Source organism: Rousettus aegyptiacus, unplaced genomic scaffold (genome assembly GCF_014176215.1).
Source record: "Rousettus aegyptiacus isolate mRouAeg1 unplaced genomic scaffold, mRouAeg1.p scaffold_m13_p_9, whole genome shotgun sequence".
Taxonomy (NCBI): domain Eukaryota; kingdom Metazoa; phylum Chordata; class Mammalia; order Chiroptera; family Pteropodidae; genus Rousettus; species Rousettus aegyptiacus.
In genome coordinates this window covers 62,402,465-62,413,613 of record NW_023416312.1, presented here as the reverse complement: position 1 = coordinate 62,413,613, position 11,149 = coordinate 62,402,465, and the positions used below count along the sequence as shown (strand labels likewise).

The window sequence follows — 11,149 nt, the reverse complement described above, 5'->3', positions numbered from 1 at the left end:
GGTTGCCCATCTCCTTGCATATGGCTTATTCTTAATGCAGTTTTCATTTCCCATGTATCTATTGCCTTTGTGCATTTTTCATTTGTCTCATAATTTCTGACATTTCTATAATTTTCACCTTAGACTAGACTCAGTTTTAAAAAGTATGCATATTGTTGATGGATAACCTAAATAAATTTGCTACGAATGTATGGGAATTAATTGCACATGTATTTTTCTAAATTTCCAAAATCCATTTCAGTGAAAATTTGAGAAGAAAAAAATTTCCCACTGTGAAAGAAACTGAAAAAATACATCATGTTCTAGACTAAACATTTATACTCCTATAGATTATATCTTTTAAAAATCTCAGATGAAAATTAAATTTCGAACATCCATCTAGAAATAATTTTTTATAGTGTACACATTGGTTCCTGAAAATGGTAGAAAAGGTTTCTTGTCAAGTTCCCCAGCACAAGTGTGAATGCTCTGTTTTTGAGTACCTACTAGTAGTGAAAGGACACATTGTGGCCAGCCAACTCAAATTGCTACCCATGTTTAATCATTGTAAATAAAGGAAGCAGAGAGACCCATGTTATATTTTCAGAACTGGCATGCTCAATACAGAACTAGTAGTTTAAAAATACCACTCAACATTATATTTGTATTAATCTAGACTTCTGTGAAAAACAAAATAATAAAAAGCACAATTGGTCACTTAAACATATACTGCTCATTTCATGCAAGTTATTGACTTAATAATTACACATATCATTAAAGAACAATGAGAGCAAATACGACTTTATAACATGTTAGAAGCAGTTCAGAATTGATAAGTTTGCATTTGAAATACTGATAGATTCTACAGAAGCAAAATCACTTTTCTCAGTTGAAAAAAAATCTATGAAACACCTGTATATATTGAGTAGAACTTTTCAAAGGAGCAACTAATTATCCTACTGTGAAATGAGCATGTATCACTGCTACATTTTCACATACTGTTGGTGCATAATGTATTTCTTGAGCAGTTGGATATAGAAAAGCAACAGAGAAACAAATACTTTGAACAAAACTGATCGATCACAGGAAGTCAATGATGTAAGATTGAAGGAAATACTCAAAACATATTATCTAGTATTCTCTTATACATTTGAGTTTCACAATTACAACGTCTGAGTAAATTAATTTTTACACACTGTGTACATTTGTCATTGTTCACATTAGTTCAAAAACATGATTTAAGAAATATTTGCAAAATGCTAGAATCAACCTTGATTAACAATTGATCCCCCAAGCATCTTGGTGGAGAACACACCAAAATGGATTAATTGGGAAAAACACAAAGTAGTAATCCACAATAAAGACTTAGATAGGCGAACATTCCTTATAGGAAATGTGTAATATTTTATATTATTCACAGAGATTTTCTGATATGGTACAGTCACAGTCACAATGTGAGTGTGGAAAAGTTTAGTCTATAAAATATACTCTTTGAACCACCAGGAATAGAGATACTTCTGCAGGAGCCTTGTGCATGTCTAAGCAGATATTGTATATATATAAATAGCCTGTTTCACAACTACATTTCAGATGAGAATCACTGCAATGGCTGCTTTCTCACTAGTAAACTTGAATTATTTAGCATTTCATCTGTGATTATTTTTATTTTTCTTCTTTTGTACTGTTGACACTTGTAGTCAATATCTATTTAAATTCAAACACCAGAGATGTTGAAAAAAGTAGAACAATACTCACATCTTCATATAAAGCTTATAAAAGGTCAAGAGATTATTTGGGGAAAAATCTAAATATGAATTTACTATCAAACAATAAAATGTGCACCTTGAAGTGTGTTTTCAAACTTGATAAAACTTTTGAAATAGGCTAGAAAGCCATAAGGGTTGTTCAAAATCATTCTAAAAGAAGTAACAACTTATCTATACATTTGTTTAAGAAATGCGCATTGTTTACCTGCCTACAGAAGATGCGCTTGCCTAATAAATCTAAAAGCTGTCCTTATGAGCTGTTGATTGAGTCTACAGAAGTTGTCCATTATGTTGAAGAAGTTCTAAATGTTTCAATCCCATTTTTCCTTAACTGATATTCTTCTACAAGCAATCTTCCAATTTGAATACAACACTTCTTTCTTGATACCTGATTTTTTGGTTACTCTATTGAAGTTGTCTTTTCCCCTTACACATAGTTCAGAATTTTCAAATTCAATTAAAGTCTTTAAGTTTTACCTATTTCAAATACCATGTAAGTACCGAAATATTCATAAATATGTGGAAGATAGCTAACTACTAAGCTTTCAGTCCAATGGTATCATAAAACCTACTCTAAAACAATAGGATTAAGCATTTTTTTTATTTTCAGGGAGAAATTAAAACTGTACATTGTAACAGAGTACTATACTACAAAAAGCAGGTTCTTCTTACCCCCACTATTCTGGAATTGTAAACAACAACAAAAAATAAAGTCCAAAAGCAATTTCTGTGCCCCTTTCTTCAAACACTTTTCCAGCACCTCAATGTTATTAGATGTACTTTATACTTGGTATGGCAGAAATTCTGTATGCTCACATAGCTGTTCTGAGGACTTCAGATTTTTCACTACCAAATATCACTGGTGAAGCTAAGCTCTTTGGATGATAAAGGTAGCAGGGAATTCTTTCTATGCATGTCTTGGGCATCTTTCAGGGGATTATTAGAGGGCAGCTGTCCATTGAGTACCGTCAGAGGCAGATTACAATAAGTGTGGTGGTTGCCTAAGGAAGGTACTGGCAAGGTGGCGGTTGGCATCTCATGTTTATAACCTCTGCAACAGTGCCTCATTTGCATTGAATCTGAATGGTGGAAATCAGGGAGATCAGCTTGAGATGATGCCAAAGAGGCTGAGGTACTGGTCATGGCAATAGAGGGTATAGGCTGGAGTTCTCCAAAAAGTCCTTGTTCTGCAGAGTCAAGAACATTGCATCGAGAAAGCACTTCCTTTTTCTTGATGGGCATTTCATATACTAAGTGCTTCCAAAACTTAGAATTTAATTTGCTGCTTTTGGGTCCCTTCCACTTGATCAAGGACAGAAGTTTTATGCTGTGCTTCAGTGATTCCACTTCCTGGCAATTCACCTTCTCTTTTAATTCTGTACACTCAATCAAAATTACTTTGATTTCTCCACTGACTAGCATGTTATGGAGTCTGCTTTCCAATTCGAAAATACTCCATCCTCGTCTGAGAATATACTCTGGAGTTAGTATGATAATAAGTCTTCTGCTTTGCTCAACACATCTTGTGATATCTTCAATATATGCTACAAATCACAGAAAAAGAGAAAGAGTAAAACAAAGACATTTCCAGTCTTTAAAGCATTAGGTTTACACTTTAGTAAAGATCTAGTCTTTCTCTAAGGTATGTCATATTTTCTTTGGTGTATTGCACATATAGAAAGCCCATTTCCTTAAAAAATAAAAAATAAATAAATTAAAAAAAAAAACGTTAAAATACTCATTTTCTTTCCTCTCATTATTACTTATAGTGTTCTATTGGCTAATGTAAATTCGGACTTCTTTAGAACTTAGGGGTATTTCAGTTATTTTAATTTATTTAATTATTTAATTTAAGGCAAACTTCCAGGCTAGTACTCTAAATGAACAAGCAATCAATGAGTTGATAGAAAAGAAATGAAGCCTTTTAATGACTGAAGGGTCACTGTATTTATGGGTTTGGTTTGGTTTTTCACTAGTTTTCAACTACTAAGCTAGTAGGGGATCTATGTATATGAACTACAGCAAAGATAATTATGATAGAGGTGGTGAAATATCTCTTCTAGAATCATAGCTTGTTTCTCAGAATACCTTCTGTTATTTTCAACCATAGGTTCTCCATTTTTCCCTTTAAACTTAGAGATAGGAAAGTGGTGTATGTATGCCCATGAGTTTAATTTGAACCAGCTGCTCTTTGTGCAGAGAAAAAGAAGGGGTGGAGTTGGAGGTGGGGGATGATGTGGAATGAACAGTAAAGGAGGAAGAATCCCTCAACTGAGAAGTCGGCCCTACTTTGTGGAACAATTCTGAGAGTGAGGTGAATATATTATGGCCTTTTCATGGTAGAAAAACACTCACCTAACTCTAAATTTATTTATCCCATGGAATAAACCTTTTGCAATCATGCTTCCCAAAGTCTTATCTGCCAAAAAGGGAAACACACACATGTGTTAACAAATGGAGACTTGGACACAGGTGCTGCAATAGAGAGCTGTCTTTACTAAGCAGAGGCCAAGGCCTTGTCTAATGTATAGTGCCCTCTAGCAGAAGCAGTGCTTACAGAAGTATAGCAACATTTGTCACTGCAAATCTGACCAAGGTTACAGACTGCTTTCAAGGAGTCATGTCCAGTACATAGTGTGGGGCCACCAAACAGACCAGTACAAGCCATTTGAAGAGAGAAACTTATTTTACAGATGCATATTTTACAGATGATCTCTGATTCCCAGGGTTTTATTTCCATTACTTGGCAGCAAGAACACTTTCACGACTGAGAATGAACAAACTTTCTACACACTCTACAGATAAACAAAGAACTTTTTAAGAAATACACACAGAATTGTCCATTTTACAATTCATCGTTACTGCTGTTTTGGTTTTTACTTAATACATTTTAGGGCTTTCTCCATGCAGTAGTTACAATGATTGTATCTGAGGGGATAAAACAATGTTTAAGTGGGGAAAGACTCTCTTAAAAGTTTTAAGTATTTTATTTTAGAGATTATTCAGGGGAAAAATCTGCATTAAAATCTGCAAAAACAAAAAGAAAAACAAAACACCACACAAGTAGCAATGGTGAAGTTATCACTTGGTAATTATCATTTAGAAAACTGGTGAAACAGAATGGGAGGGAAGGTAGAAAGTGTCAATAGAGTAGAAGAATATTATACTAATGTATCAACAGTTTTGATTCTTCATTGTCTTCCTTTTTTTCTGCTCCCCCAAAGAAAGAAGTTATGTGGGAAACTTCATCACTAGAATTTGGATCTGTTATATATAGTAAAATAAACTGTCATACATCTTTCTCATTATTCTTTTTCACCTTTCCTCAAAACAAAACAAAACAAGACAAAACAAAACCCAAACCCAGAATAGTGGTATAAATGCAGGAGTCCATTAAAATGCAATTTGACCAGGTAAATTATAAGTTAATTGTTAACTTTATAAAAGAATTCTTTGCAAAATAAATTACCAAGGGATCATTTCAAGTAGTATTCTTCCACCATTATTGTTTTTAATTTAATTTTTAAAAATTGATCTGTACAAACCTTGTTAGGAGCATATCTGTAACATAAACTATACCTCTATAAAAAAATGACACACTATTTCTAAATGTTGGGCTGTAGTTTAATTTACTTTTGAACTATACTTTTAAAAACAAAAGGTATATCTATACATTCATTTACTTAAGGAAAAAATTACAATCCAGGTCTTCACAATTGTAAGAGAAGAGATACACATACATGCTAATCAATTTGATCGGGAACTCATGGACTTTGGCTTTGCTATCTTTCTTGAATGGAGAGGAGAACAAGATATATTTTTCCCCATTAATATGGTTTTACCCTTTCACCTGTCTATTATTTTTTTGCCATTTGACAACTAAATAGAATGCATCATTTAGTGTTTTGGGGGGCTTCTTAGAGATTCATTAGACAGATTATGCTTTTGCCCCCAGAAGGAATGCCTGTCAGGACAGATCCCACTATGCTCAGCTGCACAGGGTGTGAGTGAGTGTTGAAGGGAACCTTAGAGAGAGGGAGTGGTCCCTGTCTCCTGCATACTACACTCGCTGTGCTTATCCTGGCAAAGCCTAGTGGAGACTTGAGGCAACCATCCAGATTATTCCGGCTGAAAACCTCCTGTGGAAGAAAAAAAGGTCTGAATTATCCTGGTTTGCCCTATATATACATTAATCACATGTACTGGAGTCAGTCACTACATCAAAAATTTCCCTGGGTAGTAATAGCCCAAATATCCCAAAGAAAACACAAGTCATTTGCTTGGGCCCCGAATTTTGTGTTCCATTTTACTTGGTGAAAAACCAAGTGAAAGTTTTCAGATGTGAAGCCCACATTTCACTTCTTGAGATGGTGATCAGTGGCTGGGAAGCAACCTCAATGTTTGAAAGCATCTGGGGAGGTGCCTCTGAGATCCGCCTGGCTCTTAGGAAAATGAGAGACTGTGCCTTAACTTCCATAGTCTAGCTCTCCCTGTTTTTCTATGTTTTTTCTTTTTCTCAACCCCCAACTTTGCTCCTCTCTACTTCTTTCTATTTCTCCCTTTCTTTTATTCCTTTTCTGCCCTGTATCCTTCTTATCCTTTAGCCTCCCTCTTTTCTTTCTTAGTCTTTATTTCTGCCTTTCCCTCTCTTAATCTCCCTTTCTCTCTTGCCTATTTCTCTTGGTCCCCTCACTGCCTCCCTCCCTTCCTTAGTCTTTTTTTCCTGCTTTACCTATGTGAAAAAGACAAGGGAAAAACAAAGAGCCATCATGAAAAATATAAGTAAATTTGAAACAGACATAAAGGTAGAGTTAACATTTTTACTTGCTAATCTTTAGCCATGGAATTATTGCTGGCCTCTATGTAGCAAGTTCCCAAAATAATTTCTCCTGTACCTTATGGTTGCATGTCTGCATCCAATGACTGAATAAGAGCCTGATCCATTAATAACATGTCCTGTTTTTGTATGGCTTGTGAGCTAAGAATGATTTTTAAACATGCTTAAAGAGTTGTAGAAAGAAGAATATGATGCAACAGAAGGCATATATAGCCCACAAAGCCTAAAAATTTACTACCTGGCCCTTTACAGAGAAAGCTTTCTGTCCCTGAATTAGAGTCCAATCAGGGTGTGTATGTTTGGAAAAGTTCCAAATAAACTAAGCAGAAACAGGTATCAAGTTAAGACATTGCTAGTCCATAGCTAGTGTAGTCCCTGACAGGTAGTAGTGTTTACATGGTAGGGCTGTGGTTTTGTGGGAGACATTTCAGAAACCATTTTGAAAAGCTTGTTACCATGAAAAACTTTTTTTTTTAAATTACTAAATTCATAGCATATGTGAATACTCACTAAATCTTGCTCTGACTTGTTCAGGCAAATTTAGCAACTGAGTAGCAGGAATCTCTTAAAAGACTTTTGTTTTACATAAAAATATAAAATATCCCTGAAATGAAAGGTCATTACTTCTTTGCAAATTTTGGAGTAACTTATGATATCAGAAAAAACAAAAGGAGGTTGCATCTTATAGCCTTCTGCTTCTCTAGACAAGGTTGTTAAACCATACCAGATTATCAGATGTAAAACAAAGCTAATTACATTTAACCTATTTGTGATCTTCACATTTAGGTAAATAAAAAATGCCCTTGACTGTAGTTTTGATAGGGATGCTTAAGTTGGTATAAATTAATTTTTCATATTATAAGTGCACCTGCAAAGAAACTTTTCCTTTTGTCTATACTGGGAGTTAACAGAAAGTTAGAAAAATATTCTGGAAAAAAGTTTATTGTTACTAGGCCTCTGTTGGGATGTGTATTTATTAGAGAAGTGAAGAAAAGTCAAGTCAGGAGTAACAGTATTTGTAGGAAACAAGAGAAGTGACTACCTAATTTTTTTTAAAGCAAAGCAAATTCAATTTTAAAATCACTTCAGGGGCAGTTGTATAAGCAAAAATTGCAGTGCATTTAAAAAAGTAGAATTAAATTGGTACAGCCAGTATGGAAAACAGTATGGTGGTTCCTCAAAATACTAAGAATTAATCTACCATATGATCCAACAATCCCTCTACTGCATATTTACCCCAAAGACTTGAAAACCCATGTCCAAAAAGATATTTGTATATCGATGTTCATAGCAGCATTATTTACAATGTTCAGGACATGGAAGCAATCGAAGTGGATTGGACAACATGGATGAACCTCGAGATAACCATGCTAAGTGAAAGGAGTCAGACAGAAAAAGTTGAAAACCACATGATATCACTTATACGTGGGATATACACCTAAAAGCAACAAATGAACATGACAAACAAATAGAGAATCATGGACATGGACTAAAGACTAGTGGTTACCAGAGGGTAGGGGGGAGGAGTGAGGGGAAGGTAGGTGGGGTAAAGGGGGTTAAATACATGATGGCAGAAAGAAATCTAACTATGGGAGGTGAATACACAGTGTGTGTGTGTGTGTGTGTATGTGTGTGTGTGTATGCCTTGCTGTTAAAGTGTACAGCTGAAATGTATTGGATTTCATTAACCAATGTCACCATTAAACAAATAAACAGACAAACAAGTAAATAAATGGATTAGATCTGCAAAAGTGACTTGGAAATAAAACACTTATTTATTAACAAATCAAATAAAATTGAAGGAAGAAATAAAGCAACAAAATAGAAGCAGGAAGAATGGCAGCCCCAATAAATTGTTTCTAATGGGATGAATATACTTTTCCAAAAGAATTCAGTGCTCCCATAAAATCTTGGGCTCTTGGTGTGCTGCAGATGCAGGCAGAAGGACAAGGGAGAAAACGTTCTATTTTCATGAATTTCCATGTGGTCTTACCACTGCCTACTAATCACTTGATTTATCAAACTAATCAATTAGCTACTTGTAAATTACTTTTTGTGTTGACACTTTTGCTTATGTCAGAGTCATTATTAGGGGGAGTTAGCATATTTGAAAAAGTAAAAAACAAATAGTCTGTAGACGAAGGCATAATTTATTACTTTGTCAGATTCAGATAATAGTAGTTTAATATGCTTATACCCATAGCTATGTATATCTACTATCAGTTAATCAGACAATTAGAGTGAGACAAGATGCATCAAAACAGATAATACTCTATTAATTTTTGGTAAACATTACCTAACTTATAGCCATCAACAATGATACTTATAAAACCTATAGGTTAATTTAGCAAGACTTAAAATCAAGACTCGATTTCTGACAGTGACTGAGATGGATCCCCTCCTATTGCTGGTGTGGAGAAACCAACAAAATTATATATGTTTTCCATGTATCAAAGAAAAATGCATTATGAATTATTCAGCATTATGTATTTGGAAAAAATATTAGACCTCTGGTATAACTAGAGGCTTACAGTGAGGTACTTTGTAATGTGGTCAAACTGAAAATACTATCATCATTTTCAATAATGATGCTTAATACTAACCTATTGAAAGAATTATACAAGTTGACAACCTGACTATTTTGGCTGATGTTGCTAAAGATTTTGGGTCTTGATTCTGCCTCTGGCAGATGTAAGATGCTGTCTGAGTTGTCTGCCACAGGGATTAAGGCTACAAAATTTTTATTTAGCCAGGTGTGTGTGAAAGGAGGAGGGGGTTTTCTAAACAGCATGTGATATCACTTACCCTACAAAATCCTTTCCTGCTTCCTCCCTCTCCAAATCCTTGGCCTGATAATTCACAGACAGTTCACTGGGCTAATTTATTTGGGGGGAGGGGCATGAATTTCATTCTCTATTGACTAGTGTAAGGGTCCTAATTAAATCTGATTAAAATTGATCAATGGTTCACATGGATTTGCTGAGACCTTGTGACTATAAGGAATGATATTTATTTACAGTTTTGTCTTTCGAGGCTCTATTTCCGGTAGTGAATCCTTTACTTTTGCTATTATATTTCATCTGTGGTTGGGCAGGAAAGCATGATAGTGGGTGGAATCTACTCTGGAATGTCCACATCTCTAAATTCTTTCTCTTCCCTCTTGACCTCTTCACCAAGAATAGAGGTAGGTAATAGGGTGCTTTTGAGGAATATTGAAAGAAAGGCAATGTGGAGAGTAGTGACAAAGAGTCCGCAAAATGTCCCTCCCCTCCTCTTTCTCCCTAGAAACGTGCAGGTATACTAATTCCAATCAGTGCAATCTTAGTAAATATGGAACAAGACAACTTGCTCCTTATTTAGTCTTGTCTGTGTTTTTTTTTTGGGGGGGGTACTAATTACTTTTTTTTTATTCTGGTATTCCCTCTCTTTTTTTCCCCAAAGATGTCTATACTTGTGTCACCCAAATAGTAGATTTCCTGATTGAAATTCTACACAATGGATTCTTCCTTTACCTCAAACTTTGATGAGACACTTTAGTCCATTGACTTTAGTATATTACTTAACACATTGGAGTACAGTTTCCTTTGTCTTGACTTTGACTTAAAGTGGGTAGTGGGCATATCTAATTTTATTCCATATAAGTAAATTTCACACAATGTGTTAAATTTCCATGGTTGTGTATGTCACCTGTGTCTCACACTTTTTAGGTTACAGATGTCAGATTGACTGGAAAAAAATTTTGTTATTCCCAGAGGACAATTTGTTTGAATAGTGTCCAGTATGTCCAGCTATCAGAGGAACTATTGGCAATGAACACAGATCCATATACAAAAATGTTTTTGCATGCTTCACTTCAGAAGTGACTAGGGATCATCTGACACCAGATGTATTCTGCAGTCATTTGTCATTTCATTGTCAGCACAATCACATGGTTAGTGCTAAGCATTAAAACACTGAAGATTAGAATAGTGAGGAAAGTCTAGGAAATGAAATGATGTAATAAGACATTATATTTTTTCTTTAAATTATTGAAAGAGTCCTAGGGTTCTTGAGTGAGAGAAACTCATGGAAAAATTGAGCATGAAAACAAATGGAAAGATATTTTGATACTTGAGGCCAAATTCATAAATATAATTTCAACAGACATGGCTGATCAACCATATACACGATAATATTTTTAGTTCAGTAGTATCTTTCTCAGATGCAATAATGCATGGATAACTCACATGGAGAGCTCCACAGTCTTCCTATGAATAAAGGAGGAAATTGAGGTTAAAGCCTTTGAAAGATTTTTTTCCTTCAAAGTCTGCTTAAACATCTATAGACTTTTCTAAAGCTTTAGCCAGAACTGGCTCAATTTATAATTGTTAATAAACATTGCATATGTACTTTTAAGTACCTTGCTTGCTTTCTTATAAAGGCAGACAAAAGCTACAGGATTGGGTCATTTCTACTTTTAGTCTTAGAATATCATTTTCTCTATCTGATCAATAGACCTCAGCCTAATTTAGTACACTTTTATATTTTTATGTTTTTTTTTAATCTGCAGAAACACTGAGATAAGATG

At 34.7% G+C, this 11,149-nt stretch overlaps 1 protein-coding gene across 5 annotated transcripts in view; it reads right to left on the bottom strand.

The window, feature by feature from the left end:
* Positions 1 to 414: 414 nt before the first annotated feature.
* The window catches only part of IL1RAPL2 (interleukin 1 receptor accessory protein like 2), a 1,139,149-nt gene continuing 1,128,414 nt past the window's right edge, over positions 415 to 11,149 (bottom strand). For 2 of the 5 annotated variants that reach the window (XM_036226644.1, XM_016166755.2), the window contains one exon: positions 415 to 3,289. In XM_036226644.1, coding sequence (XP_036082537.1) covers positions 2,592 to 3,289 — 698 coding nt within the window. In that variant the 3' untranslated portion in view covers positions 415 to 2,591. The other 3 variants (XM_036226645.1, XM_016166756.2, XM_036226646.1) reach the window with 3 other exon arrangements.